The sequence below is a fragment of the Symphalangus syndactylus genome, chromosome 14 (assembly GCF_028878055.3).
Source record: "Symphalangus syndactylus isolate Jambi chromosome 14, NHGRI_mSymSyn1-v2.1_pri, whole genome shotgun sequence".
In the NCBI taxonomy this organism is placed as follows: domain Eukaryota; kingdom Metazoa; phylum Chordata; class Mammalia; order Primates; family Hylobatidae; genus Symphalangus; species Symphalangus syndactylus.
Window position 1 is genome coordinate 68987754 of NC_072436.2, and position 16681 is coordinate 69004434.

Here is a 16681-nt window from a genome sequence, read left to right on the forward strand (position 1 = left end):
TAGTAACTCAATAGGGCTTCCTCCCGAGGGGACATTATCAGGAATTAAGTTCTAATGGAGAGTGTAGCTGAGAGCTGACCTCCACCCCCCAGTATATGTTCTCCCCTGCATCCACAGAAATTTCCCACAGCACTTTACTTGGGTACATGGTCACCCAAATAAAAACATTTCCCAGCCTCCCTCATAGCTGAATGTAGCCAGGAGACTAATTGATGACTAACAGAATATGAGCAGAAGGGCTGTATATAACTGCCTGGATGTGTCCTTAAAGGGAAGGGGCATGCCTCCCCGGCCCCCTTTCCCCTCTGGCTGGAATATAGACAGGGGCGTGCGCCATCATGGACCATGTTGTCAAAGGGAACTTCTGGGGATAACAGAGCAATAAAACAAGAGGAGCTGGGGTCCTGGACAGCCTGTGGGTCAGAGTCTTACCTGTCAGGACTGTCTACATTCAACTATTATTTGAGTGGAGAGACCATCATGCTTATACCAGTGTTAGTTAGGGCTTGTTTACAAATAGCTAGATCTGCATCCCACCTGAGGCTTCAGGTGAGGGCAGCTCCTCGGGACCCCAGGCTACTCTAGCCCCCCTGTAAAGGTGATGGGGCCAGCTTAGGAGCCATAGCATGGAAGGAAGGGCTTGAGGGGCCTGTTTGGAAACTGAGTTTCAGGCTTATTGCAGTGTTTCGGGGCTGACAGAGGTAAAGGGGAAGGGGACTAAAGCTCTCCCACTCACTCCATCCTGTAGTCACTGATGACAGGTGCTGCCTGATGAGCCCAAGGGAGAGGACACTGGCTCTCTGCTCTCCAGAGAGCCCAGGCCCAAGGTCTCCAGGATTGAATGAAATACTGTGTCTCAGAAGCGGTCACTGGTGTTCTCTGGGACGCATCCAGCCCACAGACATGTTGTCTTTAATCAGTACAATGTTTTATAACAAAATTGTACCTTAAACATTAGAAGATTTTTCCATATAAATCTGGATTTACAGCTTCTCTTGAAAAAAATCAGAGAATGTGGCACCTGGGCCTAGATTTTCCACCTAACACTGACCGTCTGGCACCTGTAGACCAAGTGTCCCCCCCTCAGCTCACTCCCAGTATGCACATATGATTTCCCCTCCGGCTTGATCTTAGTCCACCTGCCACGTTTCTGAAAGTGCATGAGTTTGTGACCCCTGTCACTTATTTGTGGCCCTACCTTCCTGACCATCGAGGAAGGCATGCTTCTAATCCTCTCTTGCTGCTGGAGTTGGGCCAGTTCTCCTCTGGCCACATTCTCCTAATGTTAGCTGGTCCTTTGTGTTTCCCAAGACCTAAACATGGGGTGCCCAGGAGGCAAACAAACCTTGCCACTCTGCTCAGTGACACTGACCTTGAGAGGAACATTCTACATGAGTTGACAGGACTCCTTCGGGCATATTTGCCAATGTCCAAAGGCTTCCAGAAGTATAGATGAGGCCTTCTTCCCTCTCCCTTCACATTTATTTAAGAATATGTGTCCGGCGGATATCCCAATCCACCAGGTGGAATTGACAGGGCACCTGTGTGTCCAGCAAGAGGGTAGAACCCACATGCAGTCCTGGTTCTGACTACAGCCATGATTAGGGCCTGTCAGGGGAGAAATTGTCCATAGTGGAAACAATCAGACAGTCCTGGGCTTCTGTCCCAGCCCACCCTTTCCCAGTGGTGTGACCTGAGGCATGTGATTGGACCTTTCAGTGTCTGTTTCCACTTCTGTGCAATCAGAGAATGAGGACAGTTTGCAGCGGTGTTGGGAGGATTAAACAAAACACTAGCAACTCCAGCACAGTGCCTGGGGCACAGCACATCCACAGTAGATGTGAACGCTCTCTCTGCTAACATCCCATGCTAGTGGACCAATCTGGAAAGAGACTAGCATGCAGGAAGTAGAGAAAGAAAGTGAGTTTGGCCTGGGGAGAGGGACTGAAGAGGTTTGTGGGCTGCTAGGGAGTCACCAGAGGAATACTTGTTCCCAGAAGGAGAAAGTACCCCAGTGAGGGCCACTGCCAGCCATCAGGCAGGTGGCCAAATGCCTTCGCCTCAGAAGGGACTGCTCTAAGAGGTGCAGCCGGAGAAGACAGGCCCAGTGTCCCTGGGGGCAGACAGACGGCCACCCACCACTTGGCCTGTTGTGTCCAGCCTGGCAGGACAGTGGATGGACAAACAAAGCTGAGGATAGAATTCACCAAGCAAAAAAAGACATTGAAAGCCTTTGTGGATGTGTACAATTATTTCTTAGTACGTGTACAATATATGTTAATAATGATTATTATAAATTTATGTAAAATTATATGTAATAATTATTACAGTTAACATTTATTGCTTGCCTGGCTGTTCGAAGTGCTTTATGTGGACTGACACATAAACTCTCCAGAATGATTCCTCCAAAGCAGGTACAAGCTATTGTTATCAACACTTTACAGATAAGGAAACTGACACAGAGTGGTTAAGTAACTTGCCCAAAGCCACACAGCTGGAAAGTGGCAGACCTGGGATCCCGAGTTCAAGATGCAGGCAGTCCTTCTCTCCCTCTTGTTCGATGCTGTTATCCCACTGGACTGTGATGCAGGCTGCCAGCTAGCCGCTCTTCTGAGCCCCCCGCCCAACTTTTACTTTCTCCCAGACTGGCTAAGCTTGAGATCCACAGTTAGATGACCCCCTCCCTGGAAGTACCGGAGCACTTGCTATACCCACCACAGGTTGTCCACCTCGGTATCATGTGACCATTGCCCTGACCTTGGCTTATCAGACCCTAGGCAGCCACCATAGCCCTGTCAGAGCTGTGAGCCGGCCCGGAATGAGTGCAGTGCCTGGAGGGAGCGTCCTGCATCAACTGGTGACTGATTGGTCCCATCAGATATAGAGAGGGTGAGGCAGAGAGCAAGGACCCCCTGAGATAAGAAAGCATCTGCAAGACCAGAACATAAGGGCTGAGGATGTGCGTGCTTGGGTGAGCAAGCAGCAGTAAGGACCATGCACGTGATGAGAAGAGTCAACGTGCAGACCGAGGGGGGCATCAGGGTCTCAGCCAGGCCTGGGTTCAAGTCCTGCCCCTCCACCTTTTCTCACTTGTCTTTGGTAAATCCAAGCTAAAGCCAGATGTAGATAGCAGAGTGGTTAAAGCTGGGGATATTGTGGGGGCTCAGGAGCCAGATACTTAGACTCGAATCATAACCCACTACTTACCAGCGTATAACCTCAGGCAACTTACTTAACCTCCTCATGCCTCAGTTTCCTTATCTGTAGAATGGCAGTGATGACAGTTGCTACCACATATGCTTGCTAAGAGGATTGAGGTGTATGTGTCTACATATAAGTACCTGGTACAAATTATAACTGGGTCATGATGTAGCTTATATTAATGTTCTAGTTAGAACAGTATCTGCCATAAAATAACCATGGTGTCAGTTAAATAGATCTCTTTCATAGGACTGTTGGTGTGATTTTAAAGAAACACCATCTGACAATGGTATGCTTTTGCGCTTAGCAAATGTCCATTCCCTCTCTTTGTGAGGAACACGCATTTGAAACCCCAGAATCCTCCATCTTTTGGTCATTTGTTTCACAACATGCTCCGGCAGCCCTGCACTCCCCCTGCTCTGACTCAGCCTCTTGCTGGGGACCCCAGGCACCGCCCTCCCTGCCTGGCTCAGGTCCGAGTGCCCTGGTGCTCTGGGTGTGGGCAGCACATGGTATGCTCTCCACAGCAGTTTCTTATTCATGCGCCAAGGATGCTGAGAACAACAGAGGGCACTGATGAGGGGTTGGGGGTGGGGACGCTGTGGCCACTATGTGACCTTGGCCAGGCTCCTGCACTTCTCTGGGCCAATATCCTTGTCTTTAAGGGGGGATAATATCCTTGCCCTTTACCTCACAAAGCTTCTGTGGGCTTGAAATGAATGTATACATGCACAAAGGGGCTGCGAAGTGTGGCTACAGGGTATTATAATCATGTAACGAAAGGAAGGGCTTTATGGGACAACAGATAGAGTCTGGGAAGAGCAGACCCAGCCCAGCTGGGGAGAGAAGGCTTCCCACACTGGTGTTTTGCTTTGAGCTGCATCCCTGAGACCGAAGTCTTCTGTGTAATCATTCACCAAGCTGACCCTGCCAGGGAGAAGGAGAGCGAGCAGGGCTGAATGTCACAGGGAGGCCAAATTTGGACATGGGTTAGGAGCTTAGCTAATGCAGGAGGTGAAATGTGGCCAGGGGCTGGGGGAGGGGAGGGACTGCATTCCCCAGGACTGCCTGGCGGTTTCAGTGATGACTAGGGGTGGGGGCCCCAGCCAGTCTCTTCCTAGGCTCAGGGGCTCATGATGGATTGGCACAGAAAATGTACTTCCTTTCCCCAAGGTGAGCTGTGTGCTCTGGGCCCTGGAAAGGGGGAGCCTACCCCAATAGCCAGGCAGCAGGCAAAAAGCAGGTGGGGGTGGGGAGAGGATTCAGCCAGGGATGTGTAAATGGGAGGATGCAGGATGGGGGGATCTGCTCCACACACAGGCCCTTGGGGCTGAAATAACAAAAGAAAAGCCACACCAGCAGCATTTCCTGCACTTCCGGGGTTAGAAAGTGCCTGCCATTTATTATTCATTCTTTCCTTTCTCCAACCAGAGATCTGAGCCTAGCCTGGGTGAGGGACCATGAGGTAGGAGCTAGTGTATTGAGTGTATGGGGATGCAGAGGGGGCATGTGGTCAGGGAAGGTGGGAGAAAATCTGGTTCAGGCTGAGTGGAAGCCAGAAACAAAGCCCCTGACAGCAGGGGCTGTTGTAGCTGAGTGTACATGTGTGCACCTGGGGAGGGCACCATTCACAAAGCCTACTCAGCCCCCAGGTTCAGGGGCTATAAATGGGGAAGAGGTGCTGGGGTGGGAGGAAGCTGCTTCACCCACAGAGTGCCTGTCCTCCCTCCCCTCCTCCAAGGGGCTATTTACAGTATGAATGGTGCCCCCTGGAGTTGTGCACCAGGAGCCCAGAGCCCTCAGCCAGGCTGCTGAACGGGGCCACTGACCTGGCCTGCCCAGAGCTGAGGATGCAGAGAGGAAGCATGAAAGACTCCCTTGTCCTCTCTGCTGGAAACACCTGGATAAAGCTCATTTCCGGAGGCCATGTGGGAAACTGATTGAGAGCAGATCAAAGCAGCACGTTAGGAAAAAAAGCACACCTGGAGTGCCACCACCACCCCCATGGCCCCCGCTCTTGGTGCACACTGCTTTCCAGGCCTCAGGACCATTCACCAACTCCTCCTCGAGCTCTGCTCTGGTCCAACAAATCCAGAAGCCCTGAATCTCTCACCCAGGAGAGGGTACTCATGACACGATCCCCTGCACATGCTAAGCTGGACACGGGCCTGTGCTTTCGGAGCTTCTATTCCTTGGAACATCGCAGGTGTCCCACACGCTCCAGGGTGTGCATGTGCCTGGGATCATATGTGCAGATGGTGTCTGTGAACAGGTGTATCCAGGAGCTTGTGAAACTGTGCTGAATGGCCAGAAACCAACTAATGCTATGATTTCTGGAAGCCTGGGATGTAGTTAGAAGTCAGATCTCTGGGGAGAAGGGGAGTGGCAGGTAGTGGAGGCTGAGAGGAAAACCTACAGGCTGGGTGAGAGGTTCACACTCTTTCCCCCTAGTTCTTCTCCCCCAGTATGGTTCCAAGCCCAAAGAGCCAGCTGTGTAGATCCTAGCTCTGGCTTGGTCCTGAAGGGTTCCTGGAGAGCAGACAGGGCCCAGCCCTCAGCTCCTGGAGGAAAAGTCAAGTCATAACTCTATGAAGGCCCTCCTGTGGAAGGTTCCAATCTGATAGGGGAGTGGCTTCCCGGCTCAAGGAGGCTTCACTCTGATGATAGAAACCAGGTACGACCCCACCTCCCTCCACCCACTGGTCCGTTGGGGGCAGGGGTTGGGGGAAGAGAAAGTCTGTAAAGGTTGGTGCTGTGACCGCTGTGCCCAGCTGCTAAATTTCCCCCATCCTGTGCCCAAAGCAAGGGTAGGGTGCCTTCGCCTTCAGTGGCTGCCAGCCTGCCAGGCCAGCCTCTGAAAGAGAGCAAAGGGCCAGGAAAGCAGCCAGGCGCAGAGCGGGGCGGGAAGAGAGCTGGGTTATAAATAGGCCTGGGACCAGGCCTGCAGGGGAGGAGGAGGAGAGCCCTGCAGTGCAGCGCTTCGCCGCCCGCAACGCAGAAAGACTTCTTTCCAGAGATCCCGAAAAGGCGAGAAGAGAGATGCTGGTCCCACCTTCCTGGCCTACCTCAGTACCAACCCGGGCTCAGCTTCCAGGAGAGGCGCCAGTCAGGCACCTCTCTCCTTCCAGCCTCAGTTTCCCTCTGGGTCGCCCTCTGCAGACCTGTGTGGTTGCAACACTCAACGGCAGTCTGGCGGGGCCAGAAAGTCTCCTGTCTCTCAGCTCTAGGTGCTCTCCAGGGTTGAGAGCCGCGGCGTCCCCTCCTCTACCCGACCCCGACCCCGACTCCGACCCCTCGCGGGGGTGGCCGGCCCCTCCTACCTGCAAACACCGCGGAGCAGTAGGCATCGCTGATGTCGGTGTCGGGTGTGTGGACGTTCTCGGCATAGAGGATGAAGACCCTCAGCATGCCTGGCGCGTGTAGGGCCCCGTGCGCCCAGGGCGCAAAGAGGGCTCGGAAAGGTCGGGAGGGTCGAGGCGCCGCTTGTGGGTCCCCTCGCTAGAGAGGGCTGGCTGGGCGAGGTCGGCTCGGATCTCTGGCTCCTGACTTAGAGCGGTTGCTCTTAAAGGGGAACAAGCCACCCCCGGCTGCTCCAGTGGGCTAGGCTGGGTCCCCGCCCTGGCTGCGCTCACCCCGCTTGTCAGCCGGCGTTCCGAGAACAGGGGCTTCTGCTCATCTTCCACCCCCGCCGCCCTTCCCGAGCTCCGTCGAGCTGTAATCTAATGCTCCGGCTGCCGAGTCTCCCAATGACACGGCATTTTGCACCTGGCTGGGCGGCGGCCGCGATGGCCGGGGGCTGGACCAGAGCTCCGGGCGCCCGGCGTAGCCCAGATCTCGCTCTTGGACAGGAGAAAGGCTCGGCTCCTCCCCTGAGCTTCTACCCCCTGGCTGAGTGCTGCGCCAAGTCGGTTGCCTCCTTCCGCCTCGGGGATTGGAGCAGTCTCTCCAGAACTCAACCCGACCGCCTGGGGTAGGACGGGGGATCCTGGGGAGGCTCTTTCCCTAAGAGAAGCCTGGAGCTGAGAATTTCATTGACAAGCAAGGCAGCTGCCTTAAAAACTTTGCCCCCTTCTTCTGGCTGTAAAAGCAACACATGCCATTTTAAAACAAAAAGCATAAAGAAAGAAATCTCTGGTTCTGAAAAAAATAGTATATTAACATTTGGGTATTTGGCAGCCCAGGCTTTCTCCTCTGAATGTATATACACATGTAAATTGCAGTATTTATTATATATCTGAGTGTAGAATGCAGTCTGTGTCCCACGTTTTCATGTAACATCTTACATCATTAAAAAATTATTCATAAACACTATTTTCAATAGCTATATAATTGTCATATGAATGTACTAGATTCACAAACTTTCTCGTTTCACATTTAGGCTCTCCCCAGATTCTATTATAACAGTGAGAAAGGGAGTTTCTTTTTAATAAAAAAGATATAAACTCATTTTAGCCCTCCCCCTCTCCCCACCCAGTTCTTCAGATTAGATTGTAAGGTCACAGGATATGACTTTTTTTAGGTTCTAGTACCTATTGCTAAACTGCCTTCCTGCAGATATGTAGATCCACACTCCTGGAAGCCTGTGACTCATCTTCTAAAGAGGGCCAGTTGGATGGGTGTGCAGCTGTCAGCAAAACTCCCACAGCAGCCCCTGGGGGCAGTAGACACACCCAGGGCAGGATGGGCTGGCCGCTGAAAGGTGGCTGATTTTTTCCCCATAGGGAGATACTATAAGAGAGCAATCCTCCCCAAAAAGATCTGTAATTTCAAGATTAGAGAAGCAAACATTTCCTGTGGTCACTTAGGGTCCTTCTGTAGTGATCTATGCCTTCTTTTCTTTGCCTTTAGCACAATGTGTGGTGGGGAGAGGAAGAGGAAGGGGGGAGCTGAAGTGCAATCATTCATTTAATGGGAGTGTATCAAGTCCTAAAATAAGTCAGGCACTGTCCTGGGTGGGGGACACAGTGGTGGGCACAAGTGACACAGTCAGTGTTACGGGCTAAATTAGGTCCCCTCGAAATTTCTATGTGAAAGGCAACCTCCAGTACCTTGGAATGTGATTCTACTTAGAGATAGCGCCTTTAAAGAGGTGAACAAGTTAAAGTGAGGTCATTAGAGTCATCCAATCTGACCAGTGCCCTTATAAAAAGAGGAAATTTAGATACAAAGACAAACCAGGGATGCATGCACACAGAGAAAAGGCCATGTGAAGACACAGGGAAAAGGCAGCCATCTGCAAGCCAAGAAGAGAGGCCTCAGAAGAAACCAAACCTGCTGACTATACCTTGATCTTGGACTTCCAGCCTCCAGAACTGTGAGACATAAATTTTTGTTATTTAAGCCCCCAAGCCTGCAGTATTTTGCTGTGACAGCCCTAGCAAACAAGTAGAGTCCCTAACCTCAAAGAGCTTCCACTTCAGTGAGGGAAACTGACACTTATGGAATAATCACGTCAGTCACATACCATTACAAATATGTAAGTGCCATAAAAGACAGAAAATGTGGGAGTGTGAGAACAGAGAGCAGGGAGTCCTCATCGAGTGCCCAGGACAGTAAGAGCTATTTGAGATGAGATCTGAAGGCCAGCTAGGAGTTCACTGGGCAGGACTGAGGTGGGGGCAGGGAAGAGAGTATTCCAGAGAGAAAGAAGGAAGCGCTCTGTGTCAAGGCCATGGGAGGAGAGGAGTGTAGATTAAGGGGTTGTGGGATGGGGCAGGCAGGCTGGAGGGCACCATGCAGGGCCTGGGGGAAGCTGCCTGAGGCCTGCTAAGTCCAGAGGAGTGGCAGGATCTGATTTACTTCTCAAAAGCTCCCTTTGGCTGCCTTTGGAGAATACAGTGCAAAGGATCAGAGTGGAAGTGAAGAGTTAAAAGCTACAGCAGAGGGTCAGGGTGAGAGTTGATGGTGACTTGGACCAAGGTTGTGAAAAGGGGGATGGCGCAAAGTAAGGCAAAGCTAGGAAGAAGAAAGGAAATTCTGCAAGAACAGGTGAAGCAATCAAGTTTCCCACTACAGAACTTAGCCATTATGTGTTGCTGGAGAAAACAGCTTTGGCTTGGATGTAGTAATTGATTGACTCAAGTCATTCATTCATTTACCAACATTTATCGGTACCTTGTCTGTGGCAAGCATTTTTCAGATTCAAGTTTTACAGAAAGATAGCAAGGAGGGAGTAAAATTTAATTGCTTTGGGAAGAAGGGCAGGAGGCCCTGTTGATGTAGGGAAAGCCCAAATTATGGTCTATTTTTAAAGAAGTACAGTTTGGCTCTATTCAGATGTATAAAGTAACATGAACCTGCTCTGTGGCAGAGCTAAAATTGGACCTAAGAAGCAGCTAGCTGCTTGCAAATATGGTGTGGCTACAGTGATTTGAAAAGAGCCAGTTTTCTGTATAGGTTAAACACCTTCCTCGCAACTTCACTACTTTATTCATACAGAAGGCTGTCTTCAAACTTTTTCTGCACAGCCCAGTCTGTACAGAAATAAACCTCTAGTGAGCATGTCTGCCCCCAAATTGTAGGACATGTTTGGGGTATCTTCTCTATTTAAAAGAACCATTTTCTCTGAGACTACCCAACCTGAATCAATCACATTCTCTCTCCCAAAAATGTGGAATTGGGACTGAGAGAAGCTAGCTTCTGTGTGGCTGGAGCTAAGATGAACAAAATGGGAGGCTCAGAAGGGGCCCCGCACATGGAGAAGTGGAGGAAGTTCCGCAGTCAGAGAAAAAGAGATCACGTGTACGGGGTGAGGTGGGGAAAACAAGACCCAGAAAGAGACCCTTCTGGTTGTTGTTCCTGGCTCTCATTCCTCGAGTCTCCCTGCCTGTGAGTGCTCAGATAGCCCTCATGGTGGATATTTGCCATTTTTGGCTTCCAGCTTTTAATCTCCCTCTTCCTAAAACATCCTTTTCCCACCCCTCTTGGTGGGCAGAAGTGCCTGCCTTTTTTCTGGAAGCTTCAGAGATAGGGCCTCCCTCTCTGTGTCACTGGGCAGTGTGGCCTAGGCTCAGACAGTTGGATGCTCTCTCCCAAGACTTGAAACAAGTTCTTGAGCTTCAGGAAGTCAGACATGGCAGCTGCCATGTGACAGCAAATGACCAGGTAGGGTGCCTGCTGTCCAAGTCCTGTCCATAACCAAAGCCAAGTTCTCCAACCTCCCTCCATTCTGTGAGCCCCCAAAGCTCTTCTGAAATCCTCTCTTGCTTCAGATATCCAGGCTTGGCTGCTGTAGCTAGCAGCCAGGGAACCAGACTAACATGCCCAGTGTCTTTATAGTGAGTCGCTGCACATTTTACTTAGGGTAACTTGAAGCGCAATTCTTTTTTATTTTTAATTTTTTTAGAGACAGTCTCCCTCTGTCACCCAGGCTGGAGTGCGGTGGCAAAACAGCTCACTGCAACATCCAACTCCTAAGCACGAAGCACAGTTCTGTTTCTTGCTATAAAAGAACAAGTTCTTGTGGCCCTGATGACAGTTTGATCTTGAATTTCTGGCCTCCAAAACTGTGAGAATAAATTTGTTTTTAAGCCACCATGGTTGTGACAATTGTTAGAGCAGCCACAGGAAACGAGTACACCAAGGCTTTGTTAACACAACCAACCACTGTTAAAGAGGGCTGGTTTTCAGGCCACTTTTACTACTTTACTGTTTCAGGACAGAAATGAAGGGGAGGGAGGTGGCTCTCCAATTTCACTGAGAAACTAAGGGACAAGTTTGACACTATTTTCCAACAGAAAATAGAAAAAAAATAAAAAACAGAACAGATTTTTCACCAAAGAGGTAATGTGAACACACTACGTTATTTCTATGTTCTCTGTCTTCTGTAAAAACCACAGATCCTTGCAAAGCTTGCTAAGAACCACAGACCCCGGTAACAGCCTGGACGTTTAATCTGCTTCCCCTAAGAAGAAAAACTAATGGTAGTGTCTGAGAGTTTCAATTTCCCAAGAATCTACCATAATAAACAGCATTCAATAAATAGAAACTACTTTTTGTTCAGGCATGGCTGCTGATACAATGGAAAAGAGTGAGCTCAGCGTGAAGGTACAGGGGCTTCTGAAAGCCCTCACTCCCCTTGAGCAGGGAGTGAAGAGCAGCCTATCTGCTGAGCTGCAAGAGCGCCGCTCTGGGACTAATGTGAACAGGTCAGTCTGTGTGCACAGTCCTCCTTTTGGATTTAGTCCAGAGGGTGAGGAGTCTCTAGACAGCACGAAGGAAAGCCTACACACACAGTGATTGTTAGAAGAGCCACTCTTTCTTCTTGAGCTGGACATTCATCTCCTGCTTTTGGACATCACAGCTGAGCTCCCCGTGGCCCCCCTACCTCCATTCCCAACGTGTGGCCTTTTCTGATTCTCCAACATGCAGATGGCATATTGTAGGACTTCTTGGCTTCCATAATAGCATGAGTCAAATCTCGTAACAGATATTTATTTACTCTCCTTTCTACTCTATTTTACACTCTCTCTACACACACACCTCCTATTGGTTGTTTCTCTGGAGAACCCTGAGTAATACACACATAGAAGGCTTCTGAGAAGTGAGGGAGATCCAAACCAGGGTGATAAGAGTGAGGAACAGAACAAGAGTTCAACTTCTTTCCAAAGTGGTGTTATCTCATCTTCCGGAAGAGGCCACAACATCCCAGGATGCAGCAATCCTAGCAAATGTGAGGAAACCTGTTATAGGCCCCAGCAGTGAGAAGAGTCAGGTGCTGCTGATGGCTGGTTCCCGGCTGGGGTGCAAAATGAAGGCACAGGCAGAGCTGATGCAGGCAAAAGGAGCAGGTTTGGGTGTCCCTATTGCATGTCTCAGGGCAGAGAGGGGCCAGAAAGCTTTCTGAAGCTCATATACCAAAGGACTCCTGTTGATTCATGGGAAGACATCACCAGAAAAGGCCTAAGGATCATCTTTAGGAGTTAAGAGGGCAACAAATGTCTCATTTTGTTTCCCCCTTGGCTGATGGCCAGGACTTTGGAAAAGGGGCACCAAGAGAAGTGAATATTTGACTTATGTGATTTTTTTGTTGTTGTTTTTCAGAGAGACAGGTTTTGCCATGTTGCCCAGGCTGGTCTTGAACTCCTGGGCTCAAGCAATCCTGCCTCAGCCTCTCAAGTGCTGGGATTATAGATGTGAGCCACCGCAACTGGCCTAGTGTTTCTTAAAGTACTATCAATCTAAACGTCTCCTGCATCAGAATCTTCTTGTAAAAAATGGAGATATCTGCGTCCCCCTCCACTCCCAGACCTACTCAATCAAAATCTCTGGGAATGGCCCAGGAATCTGGCTTTAGAAGTTCTCACTTATTTTTATGCAGACCAAAAACCAGGAACCACTGACTTAGGTTGTGTCAAAGAACAGACTTTGGCTCTTTGGATCATAACCTAAAATGCCAGATGAATACACTCTTTAATTTGGATGGAGTACATTTCACAATGATTGAGAAGACTGTCTGAAAATTGGCTTTAAGTGAAAAAAGGGGGACTCGGGAGGCAGGGGGAAGACAGTGGGAAAGATAATATTCAGCTAAAAACTGTCAGTAGGACAAGACAAGAACAGTGACAGTGGTGTAAAAGGATGACGCTACAGTCAGACTACCTGGATTCACATCTTAGCTTTCTTTACCTACTAGCCGTATGGCCTTGGGCAAGTGATCTTACCTTCCCGGCTGGGTTTCTTTATCTGTAAAATGAGAACTATAGAAATACCTGCCTCATAAAAGAAATGCTTTACATACATTATGGTGTTAAATATTAGCTAATATTACTGTTATTGGAATGTGTGACGAGTATTTCATAGGATTAAAACTTTAGAAATGAAGCCACAAATAATGTCTATGATCTCTGATATCTATAAAATGTTGGAATCATTTGAGGTTTGAACAACAGAGGTATTGAAAATGGTGCAAGATACTTCTTGTTCAAAGAAGAGTTACTACCAGGGAGAAGAGAGTTCTGCAGATCCTGAGGACAAATGCCTGCATGGAAATCCTTACCAAGACTCATGCAAGATAGGCTCTAGTTGAGGATGAAAGGAGAGATAATCTGAAGAGTATGATCAAGGGAGGTGCATGGGCAAGCTGAAGTGGTGAGAGACTTCCACTCTCTGGACATTTGGGGAAGTTACATTAGCTCAAAGATATGCATCTGATAATGTCGACTTATTTTGGGGACAATTCCATCTCTAAGATGAACTGAGAGAAGGGACCTCTTAGAACCTAATCCTGACCAACAAGGAAGAACCTGTTGGAGAAGCAGATGCAGCAGGAAACCTGGGGATAATTATCTTTGGGATGAATGCTGCCAGAGCCATGTACAGTTTTCAAGGCTCAAATCCTGCTACTTTGGTGGGGCTCTGTCTTTCCACAACATGCCCTATTAACCAGGCTCCCCAGAACTCAGGGAACCCACTTAATTCCTTGACATTAGCAAATCCCTGGTCTTCCTAAGAGCTTTCTTTTTATAGAGCCAGCTGAGGAACACTTCTTGAGGTTCTTCATTATTCAGCTTGAGAAAAACAGAACTGAGCTTTATAAAGGTCCTGCTGAGACTACAGGATAAAGCACAGTACAGTCTTTCATAGTCAGTCCTTCACAGCAGCCATGCTCCCTTGCCCAATCATTACCCAGTCGTCTGATCCAGAAATCAGATCCTACTGACACCCCTGCCATTTAAGAATACCTTCCCCTCCAATGTGATCCCCTTCAAGCCTATAGCCTGAGGTCAATCTTTACCCATATTCAACCCTCCTCAGTGGTTTTAGGATGGGCACTTGTCAGAGCATCCTGAGTTTGTCATCCAGCATATAATGGAGGGGAACGAGATTAAAAACAACAATCACCACACAAGGCTGCTGTAGTCTCCACTTCTGTAACTGGTGGCAAGGCCTATGTTGGGAATCTGAGTTAAATCTTCCCACTCATGTTTCTCTCACCCTCTGCCAGCATGAAGGCTAGGCAGACTGGAGTCCTTGGTGGGATTATCTTTATTGGATTGTCAGTTTTCCAATGACCAGGACTATCGGGCAGGAGAGACCTAAGGGGTGCTCCCATGAATTTCCTGGGTTCTGAACAGTCCCCACTGTGTAACAGCAATTCAATTTCCCCCTGGTAAACAGATCAATCATTCCCATTAGGCACAGTAATCCTTTTCCTATTGGTTTACTGGCATGAGGAACTCCAAAAGGTGAAAGGGCAGTCTCAGCTCCCAGTTCATTAGTCACGTTCTTATTTCCTGGTATATGAATTCCTCTCTTGGGCACTTGGGCTTCCAAAAACACTGAGGCCAAGATCACAGAGATGGGAACTAAAATCCTACAAGTGGGTCAATAGGTCTAACAGGGAGAGGGGGCACTCTCACCTCTACTTCTTGGTTCCTAAACCCATAAGTTCTAGCCATGGGAGAGACAGCACCACATGTTGGCCTCTGTTTTAGGCACGTAAAGTTTCCACAAGACAACAGCTACATTTCTTAGGATGCTGTATCAGGGGAACCCGCCCCCAATATTTCATCATAGGTTCTATTTTCCCTAAGTGTTGGCCAGCTGAGAAAGAGTACAAAAGAGAGGAATTTTACAGCTGGGCCTCTGGGGGTGACATCACATATCGGTAGGACCGTGATGCCCTCGAGCCGCAAAACCAGCAAGTTTTTATTAGGGATTTCAAAACAGGAGGGGGTGTACAAACAGGGATTAGGTTACAAAGATCACATGCTTCAAAGGGCAAAAAAGGAGACCAAAATTCACATGCTTCTGAGGCCAATAAAGATCACAAGGCAAAGGGCAAAGATCACAAGACAAGGGCAAAATTAGAATTACTGATGAGGGTCTATGTTCGGCTGTGCACGTATTGTCTTGATAAACATCTTAAACAGAAAACAGGGTTCGAGAGCAGAGAACCGGTCTGACCTCAAATTCACCAGGGTGGGATTTTTTCCCCACCCTAATAAGCCTGAGGGTACTGCAGGAGACCAGGGTGTATTTCAGTCCTTTTCTCAACTGCATCAGACAGACACTCCCAGAGCGGCCATTTACAGACCTTCTCCCCAGGAATGCAATTCTTTTCCTAGGGTCTTGATATTTAGTATTCCTTGCTAGGAGAAGAATTTAGCGATATCTCTCCTACTTGCAGATCCATTTATAGGCTCTCTGCAAGAAGAAAAACACGGCTCTATTCTGCCCGACCCCACAGGCAGTCAGCAGACCTTATGGTTGTCTTCCCTTGTTCCTTAAAATCGCTGTTATTCTGTTTGTTTTCAAGGTGCACTGATTTCATATTGTTCAAACACCCATGTTTTACAATCAGATTTCATATTGCTCAAACACACGTTCTAAAATCAATTTGTACAATAGTGGTCCTGAGGTGACGTACATTCTCAGCTTACGAAGATAACAGGATTAAGAGATTAGACAGGCATAGGAAATTATAAGAGTATTATTTGGGAACTGTTAAATGTCCATGAAATCTTCACAATTTATGTTCAGAGACTGCAGTAAAGACAGGTGTAAGAAATTATAAAAGTATTAATTTTGGGAACTGATATATGTCCATGAAATCTTCACAATTTATGTTCCTCTGCTGCGGCTCCAGCCGGTCCCTCCATTCAGGGTCCCTGACTTCCCGCAACAATGCTGTCTCCAACTTGTGCCATAACCAGTCTTTAGCAGGTCATTCCACCTAAAAAGCCAGCTGCTTCTGGGTGATGGATTGTATGGTAAAATTTGTCAAGTCTGCACGCATGGGCCCATTGCCCACATGCCCATTTACCAAAAAAATGCATCTCCTTGTTAAAATGAAGTTGGATGGTATTCCATGGTGATGGAGAAGTCCATCCATAAATCTATAGTGTGCCATCAGAAGCCCTCAGTTCAAGGAAGGCAAATCCATATCCACAAATATCCTGTGAGGACAAAGCATTGTACCCTCCATGACAAAAGAGACTGAATATAGTCAACCTGTTACCAGGTAGGTGGTAGAAGAATGTGTCTACCAGAGGCTCCTCACCCTTACCCGCTCTGTGATTCCAAGAGATAAGGGACTCCTTCGAAGCTACCATGGAGGCCTTCTGGTTCTCCGTACCTGTCTTAATTGTATGTTCTTAACTTTTATTTCTCCTATTCCCAAAATATGCTCAAGAGGGCTATAAGAAACAGGTGACCTCAGTTTTAATAATCATTATTGTTGTCATACTGACTTAAGTGCCTCAGACACTTCATCTCCCAATGCCTTGTCCTCTACCTGCACTTCATTCCATGATGCTATTGGCAATAATCTAAATAACTGTGATGACATTGCATATCACAGATTACTATGTCCCACTCACCCCGACAAAGAGGTTATCAATGCACTCCTTGAATATATGACCAACCCAATCCCAGAATCCAATTATTTTAACTTTTTCTTTTGAAATAATTACAGATTCATAGGAGGTTGCAAAGAAGTACACAGGGAAGCCCTGTGCTTCCTATCTCCATCCTCTCC

General features: G+C 48.3%; 1 protein-coding gene across 8 annotated transcripts in view; it reads right to left on the reverse strand.

Moving 5' to 3' along the window:
- Nucleotides 1-7060, reverse strand: part of DYSF (dysferlin) — a 232381-nt gene extending 225321 nt beyond the window's left edge. For 5 of the 8 annotated variants that reach the window (XM_055241803.2, XM_055241805.2, XM_055241799.2 and 2 more), the window contains exon 1: nucleotides 6522-7060. In XM_055241803.2, coding sequence (XP_055097778.1) covers nucleotides 6522-6609 — 88 coding nt within the window. In that variant the 5' untranslated portion in view covers nucleotides 6610-7060. The remainder of the gene's footprint in view (nucleotides 1-6521) is intronic. The other 3 variants (XM_055241811.2, XM_055241807.2, XM_055241809.2) reach the window with 1 other exon arrangement.
- Between the last annotated feature and the right edge of the window lie 9621 nt (nucleotides 7061-16681).